The sequence below is a fragment of the Heterodontus francisci genome, chromosome 41, assembly GCF_036365525.1.
Source record: "Heterodontus francisci isolate sHetFra1 chromosome 41, sHetFra1.hap1, whole genome shotgun sequence".
Lineage (NCBI taxonomy): Eukaryota > Metazoa > Chordata > Chondrichthyes > Heterodontiformes > Heterodontidae > Heterodontus > Heterodontus francisci.
In genome coordinates this window covers 28,705,013-28,725,446 of record NC_090411.1, presented here as the reverse complement: position 1 = coordinate 28,725,446, position 20,434 = coordinate 28,705,013, and the positions used below count along the sequence as shown (strand labels likewise).

The window sequence follows — 20,434 nt, the reverse complement described above, 5'->3', positions numbered from 1 at the left end:
GGAAAACAACCCTAGCCTTTTCAGTCTCTCTTCATAACTGAAATGCTCCAGTCCAGGCAACATCCTGGTGAATCTCCTCTGCACCCTCTCTAGTGCAATCACATCCTTCCTATAGTGTGGTGCCCAGAACTGTACACAGTACTCCAGTTGTGGCCTAACTAGCGTTTTATACAGCGCCATCATAACCTCCCTGCTCTTATATTCTATGCCTCGGCTAATAAAGGCAAGTATCCCATATGCCTCCCTAACCACCTTATCTACCTGTGCTGCTGCCTTCAGTGATCTATGGACAAGTACACCAAGGTCCCTCTGACTCTCTGTACTTCCTAGGGTCCTACCATCCATTGTATATTCCCTTGCCTTGTTAGTCCTCCCAAAATGCATCACCTCACACTTTTCAGGATCAAATTCCATTTGCCACTGCTCCGCCCATCTTACCAGCACATCTATATCTCCCTGTAATCTAAGGATTTCCTCCTCACTATTTACACCAATTTTTGTGTCATCTACGAACTTACTGATCATACCTCCTATATTCATATCTAAATCATTAATGTACACTACAAACAGCAAGGGTCCCAGCACCGATCCCTGTGGTACACCACTGGCCACAGGGTTCCAATCGCAAAAACAGCCCTCGACCATCACCCTCTGCCTCCTGCCACTAAGCCAATTTTCAATCCAATTTGGCAAATTGCCCTGGATCCCATGGGCTCTTACCTTCTTAACCAATCTCCCATGCGGGACCTTATCAAAAGCCTTACTGAAATCCATGTATACTACATCTACTGCTTTACCCTCATCTACACATCTAGTCACCTCCTCGAAAAATTCAATCAAGTTAGTTAGACACAATTTCCCCCTGACAAAGCCATGCTGACTATCCCTGATCAATCCCTGCCTCTCCAAGTGGAGATTAATCCTGCCCCTCAGAATTTTTTCCAATATTTTTCCAACCACTGATGTTAGACTCACCAGCCTGTAATTACCTGGTTAATCCCTACTTCCCTTCTTTCCCTCCTTGAAGACATCACTGCTCCCAGCTTCCTGGAGCTGGAGTGCGGCAGACACTTCGTTGCTCTCGGTCTCCCGGAGCTGGGGTGCGATGGGCAAGCCACAGCTTCCAGTGCCCTGGAGCTGGGGGGCTTGCTCTTCCAGTTCTTTTGAGTTCTGCCGCTTCTTTTGCAGGTGCCATCTTTCCAGCCCTTTCTCGTCCAATGAGGAGGAGCAGCCGTAGTCGGTCTCAGATGGTAGCCTCCTTTTGCCACTGGTTTGGATGGTGACCTGTTCCCTTTTTGGAGGCTTCTTCTTTGCGGTTTTCCTTTGTACCACTTGCCACTGACCAGTTTGTCCACCTGCTGCCTCCTCCTCCATTGATTCTGTCTGTAGAGGAGTTGTTTCTGGGCACCGGGTAGGTGCCGGGCTGCTGGTTGCAGCTGGCTCCCCTTTCTTCTCCTTCTCAGATAGACTTTCCTCGCTGCGGGGAGGATTGCTCGTCTCCCTCCCAGCACCAGATACAATCATCGTTCCTTCTCCCAGCCTTTCCTTGGACCTTGCTGCCTGTGCATAACTGAGGCAGGTTTTGTGGAGGTGGCCTGCCCCACCTCACAGGTTGCAGCCCTTACTCTTTTTACAGTCCTTGGTCTGATGGCTTTCCTTCTTGCAGTTCTTGCATATGACTGTGCTGCAGTTGGCCGCCATATAACTAGATTTGTCACAGGTACGAGAAAACTCTGGGCTGCCTCACATAGACCAAGAAGCCTCGACTTCCCCCGATAGCGTAACTGGAGGGAGGGTGGACGATGGCTCCGGTGGTATCAACCTTCACGGTTACCTTGACCTGCTGCTTACTGGTCCAAATCCCAAAGGGCTCCTTGACATCAGTTCTGCTGCCAGCCCCCCCAACATATCTGGCGAGGAAGGTGAGTACATCCACAACAGGAACATGAGGTTGTAGAGGTGAATTGTCACCACCTGGTCGCATTGCGACCGCAGTGTGAAGAGCGGCTGCACTGTGAGAATCGACAGCAATGCCCGGTTTCCCCTCACCTCGAACACCTTCAGGAACTTGATGCATATCCACTGCTGGGGAAGTCCTGAAGGCAGAAGATGTCTGCAGCTTGGAATCCACAGAAATCAATAAGGATTTTCTTAATGAAGGAGGTACGGTCAACCAGTGCACCTCCTCCCTTATCCTTCACCACCACCCGAATGGTGTTACACACTCCCCGGCCTGAAGCTCTAGAATTGGTTACAGCCATTTTACTCACAACTTACCTGGGACAGGATCAAAGGCCACTGATCATGGTCTCTCCCCGACCAGGTAAGTAACTCATCACAATCCCGAAACTATTGCTAGAATGTATGGATAGCGGGTAAGGATCAGGTTTGGGCTCCTATAATAACGCCCTTCTTGGTCAGATAACATAGCGGCACTCACTCACACCCAGACACACAAAGAATAGCCAATTGTAAGAGGCAACAAAGGGCTGTCCGTGTCCATGGAACTGTACATTAGGATGAATATCGAGAATAAGGGAGAGAAAAAGCACTTGTAACATTTAGCATCCCCAGTGATGCCCAAATAAGGAACTAAAGAATTTGCCACTAATGCGGTGCATGATTGGAGCCTGTCACAATTCGCATAACTTTGGAGAAGTTAGTTACATTTGAATTCATCCCACATCCTGCAACTAAAGGAATAGCTCCGGCCAATTCCTCTTTTCTCACCTGTGCTTGGGAAATTGGCAAAACTATGAGGCATGCATTTCAACCTTCCCATGGAAATGCAAGTGTTTGATCTTAGGTAACACTTTTTCTGAGCGTTGTTACACTGTCAGTTGATGGGGGCTTCTCCTCCCACATGTGGCACCCTCACGATAGCACTAAAAATATCTCATCACAGTTGGGGAAATGATCTCACTGTTCCTTAAAAATGTAAAACATTACGACTGTCAATCATCATCTTAGCAGAAATCAACTGCCACAGATTACATTCTTTCCCCAGACAAAAATAGATCCATGACTTTTAATCCGAAATTAAGCAATCCAGGTCAAGGTCGATTTTGCAGGACATCACAAAGCTTGAAGAAAGTAGAAGGAAACAGGTAATTTTTAAGTAGTACTGGGTAAGTGATTGGGGTTGCCAATCCTCCAGATTGCCCTGGAGCCTCCAGGAATCGAAGGTTAATCTCCAGGTCACTACTGCAAACAAGCCAGGAGAAAAATCATAGGGGCACTAAACAAAATCCTATTTCTTTTCATATTCTTGGATTTTCATTTATTAGTTATAAATATATAGGACATGGAGGGGAAAAGGCTGCAACAGTCATTATTCAAGAGTCTTTCCAATTGGCTGAGGGAAGGCAGCGGCATCTGGAGGATGGGCCAAAGGCCAGATGGTTAGAGATGTATTGAAACCTCCAGAAATAAAAGTAGAGTTGGCAACCCTCTTTGGAAGTCCTGGGAAAGAGCAAGTCAATGTATGAGAAGGTGCTTGGACAGAAGGTTTGAAAGGGCAGAAGGAATCATGTATGTATAGCAATAAGAGTGAAAGAAGCCAACAATCCAATCAAGAAAGACAGACTTGCACTTATATAGTGCCTTTCACAACCTCAGGAAGTTCCCAAGCGCTTTATGCCTAATCAAATACTTTTGAAGTTGTTACGGACAGGTGGGAGGTGATGTGGTGAACTTCCACTTTTCACCTCTCAACTGACCGCAGATAGTGTTTTAAAAATGGTGTTTTAGTCCCCGAGTGTTTTAAGGGTCAAATAAATAGACAAATGACAGGTTTTTTTATAGGTTAAGATAAATATTTATTTTACACAATAACCAAAAAATGTTCACGACCTCACCCACTTATGCATTCACACATGCGCATACACACAAAAATAGAGAGCGTAGAGTGGTAGTATGCAGTTAGAATCAAACTGTGGTAAAAGAGTTTGTTGTTTTAAGAAAACCTTTAGATGCTTTGAGAGGAAATTTTTAAATGGTGCAGGCTTGAAAGTTCTTTGTCTTGAAAAGGATGAAGTGTTACAGGCTCCTGTGGTTAAGCCTTAATCCGAAGTCAGTGGTGGAAATCCTGGTTCACTTTTGCAGGTAGGGGATTTCCAAAGTCACTTTGCAATTTCTCTGCTGCAGTAGTAAAAAGGGTGTTGTCAGCAGGGCTCCTGCTTCGCTGGGAATGTCTCACAGTTGTTCTGGCTAGAAAAGACCTCTCACCGTTCTGCCTGTGTCCTCCCTCTCCAGATAGATACCTTTTAAGGGAGAAACTTGTCAGGTTGGGGTGTCATTCAGGTGACTAAAGGCTCTCTCCCCTGGGGTGATTCATATAATGTTCCAGGATATGGGAACCATTGTTCCATATGGCTCTGAACGCAGTCTATTCTGATGAATAGGTGCTACTGCACACCTATTACTTTAGTCTTATCTATGGAGTCAGTCTGTTTACAATAGACTTTGTTAGGTCCATTCCTGAAGATAGGAGTCATTTGCATGGAATGGGCTGTTTTACATTTCAATGTGTTTTCCCCAAAGTTAATTCAGATGTGGATAATGGGTTTCATCTTCAACAGGCAGATCTATTGACCGACAGTACAGGAGGGGTCATCTGACCTCTACTCCATTTTGTCTGTGGCACAAATGTGTCAATTTTCTTGTGGTTCAGTTCAACAGTTAATTTTCATTTCATAATTCCTCCAGTTCATTTCATACTTCCTCACAGTTCCCTTAGTTAGTGTGACAAAGTGTAGCCACTGTTGTAAATGCAGGAAACATGGCAGCCATTTGCACATGCACATTTGCAAAAACAGCAATGTGATAATGACTGGTTTTTATAAAGTGATGTTGATTGAGGGATAAATATTGGCCAGGACCCTGAGGAAAACTCCCCTGCTCTTCTTCAAAAGTGCCACGGGGATCTTTTGTGTCCACCTGAAAGGGAAGATGGGGCCTCAGTTTAACATCCCATCTGAAAGAAGGCACCTTTAACAGTGCAGCACTCCTTCAATACTACACTGGGATGTCAGTCTAGCTTTCTATACTTGAACCACTCTGACTCAGAGGTGACAGTGCTCGCAACTGAGCTGTGGCTGACATTAAGGGGTTCACATTACATCACAAACAGTGGGTGCAACAGCATCCGAATCCTGTGAATCAATTATTATGTGCGAAGGCTTTGTTTTACATTCAAGCTTTTTTTGAGACGTAAACCTTTCTGAATTTGTCCCTTTTACAGCACGATCTGATGATGAAAAATCAATGATAGGATACTGTCTCCCTGACAGTAAAGCGCAAAGAAATTTGCCTTCCTCCAAAAGAAAATATAAATGTAGCACCTTTCACAACTTCAGGATAAATTAAGTTTCTTCAAATCAAATGAATTAATCCTTCAGTGTTGTTTTGTGGGCCAGTGTTGCACAGTGAGGCCCCACAAACAATGACATACATGACTAGTTAATCTGTTTTTGGTGGAACTGGTTAAGGGGGGAGATGTTGGCTAGGGTATCAGGAAACATCTCCCTGCTCTTCTTTAAATATCATGGGATCATCTATGCTCACCTCAACAAGTGGTCAGATCTTTTGATTAACACATCATCTGAAAGTCAGCACTTTTCATAACATCCTCAGTACCGTCAGCCGGATTATATTTGCAAGTGGGGCTTGAACCCCAGGACCAGGGGAGAATTCTATTGCTGTTCTTCAAAACAGTGCCATGAGGATCTTTCGCGTTCACCTGACATGGCAGGCGGGGCCTTGATTTATCTTCTCATCGGAAAGATGGCACTTCCAACGGTGCACCACTCCCCCAGTCCTGCATTGGGAACGTCAGCCTGCACCATGTGCTCAAGTCTCTGGACTGGGACTTGAATCCATGACTTTCTGACAGAGGAGAGAATGCTACCAAGTGAGCCACAGTTGATGCATATCGTGCCAGGAAGACTTTGTAAAGGTCAGAGACAAATCCAAATCCAACACAATCTGGACAATATTGTAGACTAAAATTTTAGAACAGGTTTCAGATTTGCACTGTGAAGTATCAAACAGGGGAAAGCTGCAACTGTGAGCTTTCGCACTGAAGAACTCAAGAGGACAAAATATAATGGGTTCAAAAGAGTCTATCATGAGCTTAGGAAGAATGGGATTCAAGTTCCATGTAGGTGAAATTGGGCAAATGGAAGGCAGTTTCAAAATAGACTATGTTGCATATTCTTCCATCAAATTTACTGCCAAATAACATTGACACTTGACCAAAATGACAGACCTTGCGTGAAAACAAAGTGAAAACAGTCAAGCTATCACACCCCAAAAGTACTGAAAGAGTAATTCCGGTATCACAGGAAGAACAATCGTATGACAGTGTAGAACTTTAATGAAGGGGCTTTTCTGAATGTGAACAGATAATCCACAATTAGAGGAAACCTTCCATAACTCAAACCTCTACCTGACCTGAAGCTCTTGGGAAGCAGGACAGCAAGCCTCGCTTGCACTTGTATTGAGCAACACCATCCTCCTCTTAAAGGTTGCACATTGCAAGTAGTTATGCAACAGCTGAAGGACACCTCAAGCACCATTGATGGGTGCCCATTAATGGGAGAGCTGCAGTGAATTTAGGAGCAAGAGGAGGCCATTCAGCCCCTCAGTCATATAACATAGAACAGTACAGCACACTACAGGCCCTTCGGCCCACGATGTTGTGCCGACCCTTTAACCTACTCTAAGATCAAACTACCTACATACCCTTCATTCTACTATCATCCATGTACCTATCCAAGAGTCGCTTAAATGTCCCTAATGTATCTGCTTCTACCACCACCGCTGGCAGTGCATTCCACGCACCCACCACTCTCTGTGTAAAAGAACCTACCTCTGACATCTCCCCTGAACCTTCCTCCAATCACCTTAAAATTATGCCCCCTGGTGATAGCCCTTTCCACCCTGGGAAAAAGTCTCTGGCTATCCACTCTATCTATGCCTCTCATCATCTTGTACACCTTTATCAAGTCACCTCTCATCCTTCTTCGCTCCAATGAGAAAAGCCCTAGCTCCCTCAATCTTTCTTCATAAGACATGCCCTCCAGTCCAGGCAGCATCCTGGTAAATCTCCTCTGCACCCTCTCTAAAGCTTCCACATCCTTCCCATAATGAGGCGACCGGAACTGAACACAATATTCCAAGTGTGGTCTAACCAGGGCCTTATAGAGCTGCAGCATAACCTCACGGCTCTTAAACTCAATCCCCCTGTTAATGAAAGCCAACACCCCATACGCCTTCTTAACAACCCTATCAACTTGGGTGGCAACTTTGAGGGATCTATGGATGTGGACCCCAAGATCCCTCTGTTCCTCCACACTGCCAAGAATCCTGTCTTTAAGCCAGTATTCTGCATTCAAATTCAACCTTCCAAAATGAATCACTTCACACTTTTCCAGGTTGAACTCCATCTGCCACTTCTCAGCCCAGCTCTGCATCCTGTCAATGTCCCGTTGCAACCTACAACAGCCCTCCACACTATCCACAACTCCAGCAACCTTTGTGTCATCGGCAAACTTACTAACCCAGCCTTCCACTTCCTCATCCAAGTCATTTATAAAAATCACAAAGAGCAGAGGTCCCAGAACAGTCCTGCACTCCCATTCAATTAGAACATGGCTGATCTGCACCTCACCTCCATTTTCCTACCTTTACTCCAGGAGGCTTCAGGGTGATTTGGACCAGTTGAGTGAGTGGGCAGATGCAGTATAATGTGGATAAATGTGAGGTTATCCACTTTGGTAGCAAAAACAGGAAGGTAGATTATCTTAACAGCTATAAACTGAGAAAGAGGAATATGCAGCGAGACCTGGGTGTTCTTGTACACCAGTCGCTGAAGGTAAGCAAGCAGGTCCAATAGCCGGTAAAAAAGGCAAATGGTATGTTGGCCTTCATAGCGAGAGGATTCGAGCACAGGAGCAGGGATGTCTTGCTGCAATTATACAGGGCCTTGGTGAGGCCACACCTGGAATATTGTGGGCAGTTTTGGTCTCTTTATCTGAGGAAGGATGTTCTTGCTATAGATGGAGTGCAGCGAAGGTTTACCTGACTGATTCCTGGGATGGCGGGACTGACATATGGAGAGAGATTGAGTCAATTCGGATTATATTCGCTGGAGTTCAGAAGCGTGAGGGGGGATCTCATAGAAACCTATAAATTTCTAACAGGACTTGACAGGGTAGATGCAGGAAGGATGTTCCCGATGGTGGGGGAGTCCAGAACCAGGGGTCATAGTCTAAGGATATGGGGTAAACCTTTCAGGACTGAGATGAGGAGAAATTTCTTCATCCAGAGAGTGGTGAACCTGTGGAATTCGCTACCACAGAAAGCAGTTGAGACCAAAACATTGTATGTTTTCAAGAAGGAGTTTGATATAGCTCTTGGGTTTAAAGGGATCAAAGGATATGGGGCGAAAGCGGGAACAGGTTACTGAGTTGGATGATCAGCCATGATCATAATGAATGGCGGAACAGGCTCGATGGGCAGAATGGCCTACTCCTGCTCCAATTTCCTTTGCTTCTATATCCCTTGAAACAAAAAAATCTATCAGTAAACATGGCCAGCAGGTTGACAGTTCCCCATACGTGCAGTTCACCTCTCAACCACCAGATATAAGTTGGAGATGGTAAGACAAGTTACGATTCTATGTTTGTGGTATGTGTGACGGAAACCACACTTGCCAAAATGAAATATTAATTTTGTCATATGGAACATTATCTCAACGTTTACTGGACATTGAAATAACGTGTTTAAAAAGACCACAGAACAGTGGATGAAAACATTTGCATTCTAAAGGACAATTGCATGGAGAGACAATGGGAGCACTCCCTGATCCAATTAGCCAGATGGATTTTGTCAATAGTGATGATAGTGAATAGAAGAAGGAATTTTCCTCCACACAAGATCAGGTGGCAGGTTGTTCAACCTTGCCCGGCTAAGAGCGAAGACCAAAGTACGGGAAGTCCTCATCAGGGAACTTCTCTTTGCTGACGATGCTGCATTAACATCTCACACTGAAGAGCGTCTGCAGAGACTCATCGACAGGATTGTGGCTGCCTGCAACAAATTTGGCCTAACCATCAGCCTCAAGAAAACGATCATGGGACAGGACGTCCATTAATATCGGCGACCACACTCTGGAAGTGGTTCAAGAGTTCACCTCCCTAGGCTCAACTATCACTAGTAACCTGTCTCTTGATGCAGAATTCAACAAGCGCATGGGAAAGGCTTCCTCTGCTATGTCCAGACTGGCCAAGAGAGTGTGGGAAAATGGCGCACTGACACGGAACACAAAAGTCCAAGTGTATCAAGCCTGTGTCCTCAGTACCTTGCTCTACGGCAGCGAAGAGCGACGTCTCAATTCATTCCATCTTCGCTGCCTCCGGAGAATCCTTGGCATCAGGTGGCAGGACCTTATCTCCAACACAGAAGTCCTCGAGGCGACCATCATCTCCAGCATATACACCCTACTGAGCCAGCGGCGCTTGAGATGGCTTGGCCATGTGAGCCATATGGAAGATGGCAGGATCCCTAAGGACACAATGTACAGCAAGCTCGTCACTGGTATCAGACCCACCGGCTGTCCATGTCTCCACTTTAAAGACGTCTGCAAACGCGACATGAAGTCCTGTGACATTGATCACAAGTTGTGGGAGTCAGTTGCCAGCGATCGCCAGAGCTGGCGGGCAACCATAAAGGTGGGGCTAAAGCATGGCGAGTCGAAGAAACTTAGCAGTTGGCAGGAAAAAAGACAGAAGCGCAAGGAGAGAGCTAACTGTGTAAGCCCCGACAACCAATTTTATCTGCAGCACCTGTGGAAGAGTGTCACTCTAGTATTGGCCTTTATAGCCACCCCAGGCGCTGCTTCACAAACCACTGACCACCTCCAGGCGCTTACCCATTGTCTCCCGAGACAAGGAGGTCAAAGAAGAAGATGATCAAGAGACACTGAGGGTCATTGAATGTGTAAGAGCCAGCATTCCACACCCTCCACAACTGTGTGTGTCTGGCAAGCTGTGAGGAATCCACAAACCTCACAGGTGAGGCAGTCTCAAGAAAAAAGCTAGTCACATGACTAACCTGCTGGCCAATCTGGAGTTAATTGAATGGTGCTCACAGAACAGTTTTTGGAAGAGACTGCAATTGAACTTCAAGAAGTGAGCACTCCCTCTCTGTGTCTGTCTGTCTCTCATGCAAAGTTCTAGGGACCCACGGAGGTAACTCAAGCCTCAAGACAGAAGACTCCTGCAGCCTTCTGATACCAGCTAAACAAGTTTGAAAGTGCGCACTGGGCCCCAACGAGAACTGCAAGACATAACTTCAATCAAAGACTTTACATCCAACCCAGAACCAATAACTGAATTCCATCTATTACTTAAAATCTTTCCCCTTTAATTCTTTCTTCCTCCTCTGTCTCTATTTGTGTGTGTGTTTATCGCATATGCATGCTAGCGTGATCGCATTGCGTAGCGTAGAGTTTTAAGTTTAATAAATTTACACCTTTCTTGTTTAAATCTGAAAAAACCTGCCTGGTTGACTTCTTTGCAATTACAATTAGAGAGCAGTGAGCAAGGACTCACTGAGGAGAAGCTAAAACCACTGTTTTAAAAATTAAACTCTGTTATGACAAAACCAGGGAAAGGCTGACAGGGGAGCCCTAGACCCCTGCCTCACCTGGTCGTAACATGTGTTTTACGTCGAAGATCCTTTTCAGGTTCTCCGATGCGACACCAAATTGTGACTGTGCTGAACCTTTGGCAATGAAAGTCCATTGATTCTGAAAGAGACTTGAGAATTTGGGCCAGATTTCAACCCATTCAAAAGCCAGCCACTTGCAAAAGAGTTAAAATTGGGCCCTTGAACTCTGCCATGGTCGGCAGAGAAACAAGTTACTGCTGGGATAAAAACAGAAAATGCTGGAAATACTCAGCAGGTCTGGCAGCATCACCGCTAGAACCTGGTTTTAAGGCTGTGCTAGAGGAAAATAGCAGTGTGAGAAGTAAAAGGGAGGTTTGATAGAGGTGTTCAAAATTATAAGGGGTTTTGATAGAATAGAGAGAAATTGTTTATACTGGCAGGAGGGTCTGTAACCAGAGGACACAAACTTAAGATCAAAAATGCCGGGGGTGGGGGGGCAACCAAGTGTCAGCATCAAGCACTCCCAGGTCTGGTATAGCATGGTTACATATAACAACTTGCATTTATATAGCACCTTTTAATGTAGATCATCACAAGACGCTTCACAGGAGCATTATCAAACAAAATTTGACATCGTGCCACATATGGAGATGTTAGAACAGGTGATCAAAAACTTGGCCAAGGAGTGTCTTAAAAAAGGAGAGCGAGGTAGAGCGGCAGAGAGGTGTACAGAGGGAACTCCAGAGCTTAGGCCTTGTCAGCTGAAGGCAAGCAGCCAATGTTGGAGCAATGAAAATTGGGGATGCACAAGAGGCCAGAATTGGAGGAGTGCAGAGATCCCAAAGGGTTGTAGCACTGAAGATTACAGAGCTAGGAAGAATGTGAGGCCATGGAGGGATTGCCAGTTTGGGAGCAAATGTAGACCATGGAGCACAGTGGGTGATGGATCAACAGCAACACCAAATCAACCCACTGCTTAACCAAAGAACATTGTATGCTAAAAAAAAATTAAAATCACAGCGATAATGGAGCAGCGGCACCATAGCTGTAACCTAGGACAGCAAAGAAAACCGACAGGAAATTGAAAAATCTTGCATAAGACTACCAAACTACTACATAACAATTAGCAGGAAGATTCATGAAGAAATGTAACTGATACAGCAATTTGAGGAACTTTTACCTGATGGGGAATAGAACTGCTGACACCGATGGCAGAAAAAAGATCCAAGTGGGACTTGAGACCTCGGCTTCATGTGCAGTACAGGTACTGAGGACTAAATAGTGTCTTAAATGGTTACTGCAAGAATAAAGCATTGGTTACAGGTTAATTCAATTGTCCACACAAGATAAACAAAAGTAGCATCACTTGAATGATTAAATCTTTGGAGGAACTGAGCACTGCATTTGGTTGCAACTGTAACCTTTCACCTCTGTGATCTGTGATCAAATCCACTTGAGCCAGAAAGTTTACTTTCTCTGCTAACCGTCAGTGACTGATCTAAAATGAGCTGCACACGGACCAAAACCAGTTCCTAGTGTTCCATTGCACAAATGTGTTTCCTAGTGTTCCATTAGGCGGCACAGTGGCGCAGTGGTTAGCACCGCAGCCTCACAGCTCCAGGGACCCGGGTTCGATTCTGGGTACTGCCTGTGTGGAGTTTGCAAGTTCTCCCTGTGTCTGCGTGGGTTTCCTCCGGGTGCTCCGGTTTCCTCCCACATGCCAAAAGACTTGCAGGTTGATAGGTTAATTGGCCATTATAAATTGCCCCTAGTATAGGTAGGTGGTAGGGAAATATATAGGGACAGGTGGGGATGTGATAGGAATATGGGATTAGTGTAGGATTAGTATAAATGGGTGGTTGATGGTCGGCACAGACTCGGTGGGCCGAAGGGCCTGTTTCAGTGCTGTATCTCTAAAAAAAAAACTGTCCACAACTCAAAGACCCTAGAGGGATTAATGTTATGGCAAATAGATAAATTCAAATTGGTTAAGCCGTAAATGCCCTCCTGCAGTTGAAATTATCGTACATCATTGCAGCACAGTACTGTAGCAGGAGTTTTACTGTGAATCTATCATAAGCGATAGATCTGATAGCGTTTGAGCTAACACTTCTTAAAATTTTGTCAGGATGTGAGCAATGCTGGCAAAACCACATTTATTGTCCATCCCTACTCACCCTGAAAAGGTACTGGTGGCAGCTTCTCCTTGAATCGGTCATCTCTGTGATGACGTTAGATAGGGACTTCCAGGATATTGACTCGGCAATTTATATGACCAAGCCAGGATACTGTGCTACTCAGAGGGGAACTGGGAAACGTTGGCATTCCTGTGACCGTGTCCTGCTCGGTGGTTGACATCATGGGGCTGAGAGGTGCTGTTGAAGTTAAGTTTGCTGAGTTTCTGTAGTGCATCCTGTAGATAGTACATACCACAACCAGTAGCAAAGCAGGTGAATATGCAGTGGCAGGGACGAAAGCTGGATAGCTTCTTGATTTTTACGACTGCATCCTTTCAGTCACATGGTGATCATTGCATTATACTTCTGCCAAGTCTTGTCGATGCTGGAAAGGCGTTCAGGGGTTAGGCAGTGAGCCACTTATCACACAGATCCCAGCTCCTGTTCTTTTCAGTAGTCTGTTTTGATACAGTTGGCCCAGTTAAACTTCTGATCAATGCAGACATCCCAGGATGATGTTGGAGGCCTCGACTGTAGCAATGCCATTAAAGGCTGGCGGGAGGTGGTCACTGCCTCACACTATGTAACACAAATGTTACCTGCTGCTTGTCAGCCCAATTCTGGAGTTTGTCCAGAAGCTGCTGTAAGCTGGTATGGGCTGCTTCATTATTGGAGAACTTGTGAATAGAGCCCAACATTGTAGGATTATAAGCAAACAACCCCACTCCTGCCCTTACGACAATAGATAATTGACAAAGTTGAAGATATTTTGGCTGAGGAGGCCATCATGAGGAACTCTGGCAGTGATGTCCTGACCTACCATGACTGGTCTCAAACAAACAATCACAATAACTTTCCTGTGTGCAACTTGCAATTCCGGTCACAGGAGAATGTTCACACTGACTTCAGCTTTGCTAGGGTTCCTTAGTGTCATCCTCTGTTAAATGCTGCCTTGATCTCAGGGGCAATTATTCTCACCTCTCCTCGTGCATCTACTTTGTGTCCATTGTCCGAATCAAGGCTGCAATGAGGTTTGGAGCCAAGTGGTCTGGTGAAACATGAATGGCGCATTAGCAAGTAGAATTTTGGTGAGTAGATGGTGCTTGATCACACTTTTGGTAACATCGGTCACTTTGCTGATGATTGGGAGGAGTGTGGGAATCAGCTAAGTTAAATTAATCCTACTTTTTGTCAATATGACATAGCAGGGTAATTTTCCATATGGTTGGATAGATGCCAGTGTCATGGCTACAGTGGAATGACATACCAGAAGAACAGGATGGTGTCTAGTTTTGATGCACAGACCTTCAGCACTACACCAGAATGTTGCTAGGACCTACAGCCCCTTCTTAGAGTGAACCAAATTGGCTGTGCTGTTTACGATGGTGAGGACCTCAAGAAGCGGCCATTCACTTGACGCTTTTGGCTGAAGACACTTGCAAACACTTGAGCCTCATCTCTTGCACTCACATGCTGGACTTGGTCATAGATGAGTATTGGGTGTTTGATGGAGCTTCTTCTTTGTTAGTTGCCCAATTGCTCATCATTGTTCATGACTGCATAAGCAAGGAGGATAGTTTTTCTTTAATCCATTCATTGTAGGACTGCTCAGCCAGCTGTTTTTGATGTTCCACATTCAAATAGCCTTATGTTGTAGCTTCACTAAGTGGGTGTTTCTCATTCTAAGGTCCTGGCATATCCTTGAATGGCCAGGTTTATGATGCTACATTTGTCCAACTCAGCACAATGGTAGTACAGTACTACACAATGGACAAGTTCAAGATAGGTTACTCATTCATGTTGGTTTCCTTACCATCTAACGGCACAGTGGCGCAGTGGTTAGCACCGCAGCCTCACAGCTCCAGCGACCTGGGTTCAATTCTGGGTACTGCCTGTGTGCAGTTTGCAAGTTCTCCCTGTGTCTGCGTGGGTTTTCTCCGGGTGCTCCGGTTTCCTCCCACAGCCAAAAGACTTGCAGGTTGGTAGGTAAATTGGCCATCATAAATTGCCCCTAGTATAGGTAGGTGGTAGGGAAATATAGGGACAGGTGGGGATGTGGTAGGAATATGGGATTAGTGTAGGATTAGTATAAATGGGTGGTTGATGGTCGGCACAGACTCGGTGGGCCGAAGGGCCTGTTTCAGTGCTGTATCTCTAAACTAAACTAACAGGCCTGTTCTCATCAGTTAAGACCTCCAGGACTCAGCCAGTGGTATTACTACCAAGCCACTCTTCATGATTGTTATTGAAGCCCCCCACCCAGAGTACATTCTGTATGCTTGCATCCCTCAGTTTTCTCCAATGTTCAACATGGAGGAATATTGATTCATCAGTTGAGAAGGTGTAGTAGATTGTAATCCACTACACAGAAATTTTATCAGCCTTACCTGGCCTGAAGACTTAGTCAGATCTGAAATCAATGTTGAGGACTCAGATCTGTTCCCACCTGACTATACCCCATTGTGTCCACACTTCTGGTGGGATAGGATATGCTGAGACATTGGGGAATAGATATGATTCTGCGAATATGACTATATAAAGTTGTTGCTATGGCACTTCTCCCAACATGGACACCAGTCCCCAGACAGTGGTGAGGGAGATGTTTCAGGATCAACTGAGTTGGGACTGCCTGAATCTTGTCCTGATCCAAGGCCTGGGTCCTGCCAATATGTTTGTCCAAGATTTCTCGGTTTTGTTTTTCAGTAGCTAATTTAACTGGATGGCTTGCTAGGGATTAAGAATTAACCACATATTGTGGAAATGGAGCCACATGTAGAACATGTGCAGGGGTGGCAGGCTCTCTTCCTTGCAGAATAGTTAACCAGCTTTTAAGACATTATAGCATGATGTCACAATCGATAAATCTGGTAACCTCTGAACGAGCATAAAAATGAATTCAATTTCACAATTTGCCATGCTAGGACTTGGTCGTGACCTCTGTGTTGCTAGTCCAGAATGATAACCAGTAGACTATTCACTCAGCCAAAATGGAAGGAGTGTTTTATTGTTCACCCAGGGTTCAACACCTAGATGAACACAGTCACTAAGCAACCATAATTTTTATTTCTTCCAATGTCCTGTACTTCAGCCAATAGGCAAAGTTTAGTTCTTATATGAATTGCCCCACAGTGATAACTGGGAGGAGGGCACTGATGAAAGACTGACTAGGAGAAATCTTAACAATTAGGGAAAATCCTAATAAAATATTCCAAGCAGATCATCAAACTGTTTGAGAAAAACACAAGGTTTCAACGGGCAACTCAAAACCAAAATGGTCAGCCGAGCATTCAGAACCAGATTGCATGTCCAAATCACAGCCAGCACAAACACTGGGCTACTACATTTGGCAGTGTCACTCCAAAATGAGAAAAAACAGCAGGGCACTCACTCTTGATTGCTACCCAGCACCTCTGAAGAGTGTACATGCCGTGCCTAAACAAGATGAGAGTCCAACTGTGATGTTTCTTGCCCTGCCATGGTCAAACATCACCATCTATGCTCACATATGGCTATTTAGGCAAAGGACCAGGAGGCTGCTAACACCTGAGTAATCACCTACCTCCTGCCCCTCCACCAAAGCCAGGGAAACAGAGGCAAAAATAGAAACCAGAACATAAATAAGTCTTCTCCAGTTTCTTCCAGTTGATAACTGGTTTTATTGTGGATGTGATTTTCTGCATTGCATCAGTCCTACCATACCATTGTAAATCGATTAGATAGGATTTTTGGCATCAAGCACAGATCTAGGAAGGGGATAAAAATAAATTGGTGCTGCTTATTGATGCTTGATCAATGTCATTCAGCTACATTCATTAATGTGGGTGTGGGTCGGCAGGAGGATTTCTAGAAAGATAGTTTACCTAAAAAGAGTTAGTGCTCACAATAAATCAACATGACTGTTTAATAACAAGGTTAACACTTTTATTTTTCAGGATACAAAAGTCAATGCTCAAAAAACTTACGGTTATAAAATCTATTGTACAAAGTCATACTTACGCGAAACAGTTAATAAATTCCACATAGGCTGGCTTCATGTCAGTGAATAAGAAAACAACCTCCATCCTACCCATATAGAACAATGCAACTGAAAACTTGGGATAAGAATATTGGTTGAATGATGGAATTTCAAATACCCCTCAGCTAGCCAGTAGGTAAATGCACCAGTTGATACAGCACCAAATCAATAAAACCAGGGAGGTCTAAGGTTTGATCCCTGGTTTATTTTGCTAGCCATCTGTAACCAGACTGGAAATAAGAATATTGAGACCTGGTGTTGGAGGAGGGAGATTTATTTTGCTGATCAGCATCTGTCGATGAACTCCTGTTACAATTCCGCACCTGGATGCCAGGTGATGAAAAGATCACGTTTAACTGGGATGGGGGGTCGTCCTTCAGCAGCCCAATATGAATCACTGTCCAGGCAACACACACACAGATCCTAAAGTAAAAGCAAAATACTGCAGATGCTGGAATTTTAAATAAAAACAAGAAATGCTGGAACTACTCAGCAGGTCTGGCAGCATCTGTGGAGAGAGAAGCAGAGTTAATGTTTCAGGTCAGTGACCTTTCATCTGATGATGACCTGCTGAGAAGTTCCAATATTTCTTGTTTTTATAACACACAAAGATCCACTATTTTTTGGGTGAGGTACCAGAATGGTGCCCATGACTGGAACTGCACCCTGAATCATTGGCGACAGAAAAGGTGGAATCAGGAGAGGAATACATTTGATAACCCTCCCCCCTTCATTTTGTGCATCTGCATTCTCCCCTCCCCCAATTCAGTTAGTGATCCATTATCAGCGCTCCTTCTAAAGCCAACACAACACAAACTGAATGTAGTTTCAGCACCTTCCCACCTGTGGAAAGCTAAATGCAGTTACACCGAGGATCCCACAGGTTGGCTGTCCAATAATCACAACGATTAAGAATTAATAAGCCAAGTCGGGGCGGAAAAACATTTTTCAGAATCTGATGATCATGGCTTAAACGATATAACCATGGGAAAAAGCATGCCATCAGAGAAATACTTCAAACTGAATTTCCAATGATATTCTCCTCCTCTATACCCACAGAACAGGTGGTTCACAGGTACACTCAGGTGGGATGAACGTGGGTTTCTTTCATTGGTTAGAGAACACAGCATGATGACACAGTGTCCCAACTTGTTTTCCAATTGTAATGGTTTTACCTTTTTCACCCCATTCTTACTCTCTCCGTAAGCCAATCAAGCAGACACATCCTGCACCCATTGGTACATTCTACCCTCATAGCTTATAAGCTGCCTCCCAACTCTACTCTCCCAATAAACACAAAGGAGATGGTCAGCAGAAGGCAGCAATGGTTGGGAATGGGAGAAACACCTCCAGCTTAACAAAATGGATTCAAACGTCCCTCAAGCAACTGAATACAGTACTGATGCAGTAGACAATTTCATTGAATTAGCCTAGCAGGTCTAAGAAAGATTTCCAAGAACACAAAATCCAACACCTCTTTAACATTTCATTTTATCCATTCATTCTGATTGCATTTCAATTAATCCACTGGTCAAATAATTCAGCTAATGAAATAGATATAAAAAAATCTCTCAGCTTTTTGTAATATTGGCGGGTTTACCACATGGAAATTCCAAATGTCATCTCTTAGTGTACAAAATACCATCGCATCTGCAATAGCATAGTCTGTAAAATGGCCATTGAATCATTCACAATATGTGACCCATTATAGTACTTCTGAAAAATCAGAAAACTCTTTTGGAACACTTTCTTCCTTTGCCCATCCCTTCCTTCTCCCAAAGATTTGGCAAACAGTCTTACGTAAAACAAAAAATTCACACTTGCTTTTGATTTAAAGGCTCCTGATGCTACTTCAGATGTTGAAAGTTTAAAAAGTTGGGAATTGAAAGGGTATCTACTCAATTTGAAAGAAGTTCACAATCAGGAGGTTAAAATCAAACCTCCAGCTTAGAATTTCACATCTGATGAGTTCTCCCCAATGACAGTAACAGTGGTCAGTGGACAGAAACAATTGGTTTTTGAATCTCCTGCAGAAACTTTTCCACTCATTTATTTTAAAAGCAGCCTCTCCCACTCCCCAACACTCTGGTTTGTTGCTCCTCTCATCACCAGGTTGGGGGTCCAAATCGCACCATCACCTTCTCCTGGTCATCAAGGTCCTTCTGCACTTTTTTCCTCATGTAGAATATGGGGCAATCCCGACTGATAAGAAAAAAAGAGAAAAACAAAGACGTTACAGAGAATTTACAGCAGAGAAACAGGCCATTCAGCCCAACAGGTCCATGCTGGCACTTATACTCCACACCAACCTCCTCGTACTCCTACTTCATCTAACCCTATTAACACAGCACCAGCAGTCCCTGTACCTTGCTAAAGTGGCCACTGCATCAACAGCAAGCATCTGCAAGTATTTGATCAGCTATTAGTGTACCAGTATCCACTGTATAGGCGTAGCCAGATAATCTCCAGCAATGACTCCCTTTTCTGCTTCCTCACCATTACCTTTGGAGTTCACCAGGGATCTATCCATGGCCCCCTACTATTTCTCGTTTACATGTTAATCTTCCTCACAGCACCATTGGTGCCATGCCTTCAGCTGCCTAGGGCCTGAGCTCTGGAATTCCCTCCCAAAACCATTCTGCCTCTTTAAAACATTTCTTAAAACCTACTTCTTTGACCAAGTTTTTGGTCATCTGTCCTAATATATCAGGTGACTTCATGTCAAATATTTTTGATAATCTCCCATGAAGTGCCTTGGGATGCTTTGCTACATTAAAGGCACTATATAAATGCAAGTTGTTATTATACATGAATGACTAGGGCAAGATACCATAGGACTGTCCACAGGAATATTGATGGAACCATGCCAGAGCATAAATACTGCTTTAGAACATGAGACGAGTGGCCTCTGCAAAACAGTTGGAACACAACACTTTCCTCTGAGCTGGAAAAGGTGGCTTGTTTTGGGTGGTGGACGAAGGAAAGATGATGACATAATGCCCTGTAGCAGCAACCTACTGTGCCGAAGAATTCAGGGGCCCTTACTTCTTGAGCTGCCAAACTCAGCCGCACCACAAGGGAGCCATCAAACTGACATTCATCACTTCTCCATGACGGTTTTTGCCACTGGAATGCTATTTCCAATGGGGTTTCACAGGGCTCAGTACTAGGTCCCTTGCTTTTCATGGTGTATGTGGGGTGGGGGGGTTGGCATGATTAAGAATTTTGCAGATGATTCAAAAATTGGCTGTGGAGTTGATAGTGAGGAATAAAGTTGTAGACTGCAGGCAGCTATCAATGGATTGGTCAGGTGGGCAGAAAAGTGGCAAAGAGAGTTCAATCTGGAGAAGTGTGAGGTAATGCATAAGATAGGAAGGATCTATTCGCCTTAGCAGAGAGGTCAATAACCAGTGAGCATAGATTTAAAGTAATTGGTAGAAGGACTAGAGGGAAGTTGAAGAGAATTTTTTTCACCCAGAGGTGTGAAAATCTGGAACTCACTGCCCAAAGGGTAGAAGAAGCAGAAACCCTCATTGCATTTAAATAGTACTTGGATATGCCCTTGAAG

The 20,434-nt window shown here is 44.4% G+C and overlaps 1 protein-coding gene across 2 annotated transcripts in view; it reads right to left on the bottom strand.

Moving 5' to 3' along the window:
* Positions 1-16,758: 16,758 nt before the first annotated feature.
* Positions 16,759-20,434, bottom strand: part of pold1 (polymerase (DNA directed), delta 1, catalytic subunit) — a 153,117-nt gene continuing 149,441 nt past the window's right edge. For both annotated transcript variants that reach the window (XM_068019663.1, XM_068019664.1), the window contains exon 27: positions 16,759-19,068. In XM_068019663.1, the coding sequence (XP_067875764.1) occupies positions 18,972-19,068 (97 nt within the window). In that variant the 3' untranslated portion in view covers positions 16,759-18,971. The remainder of the gene's footprint in view (positions 19,069-20,434) is intronic.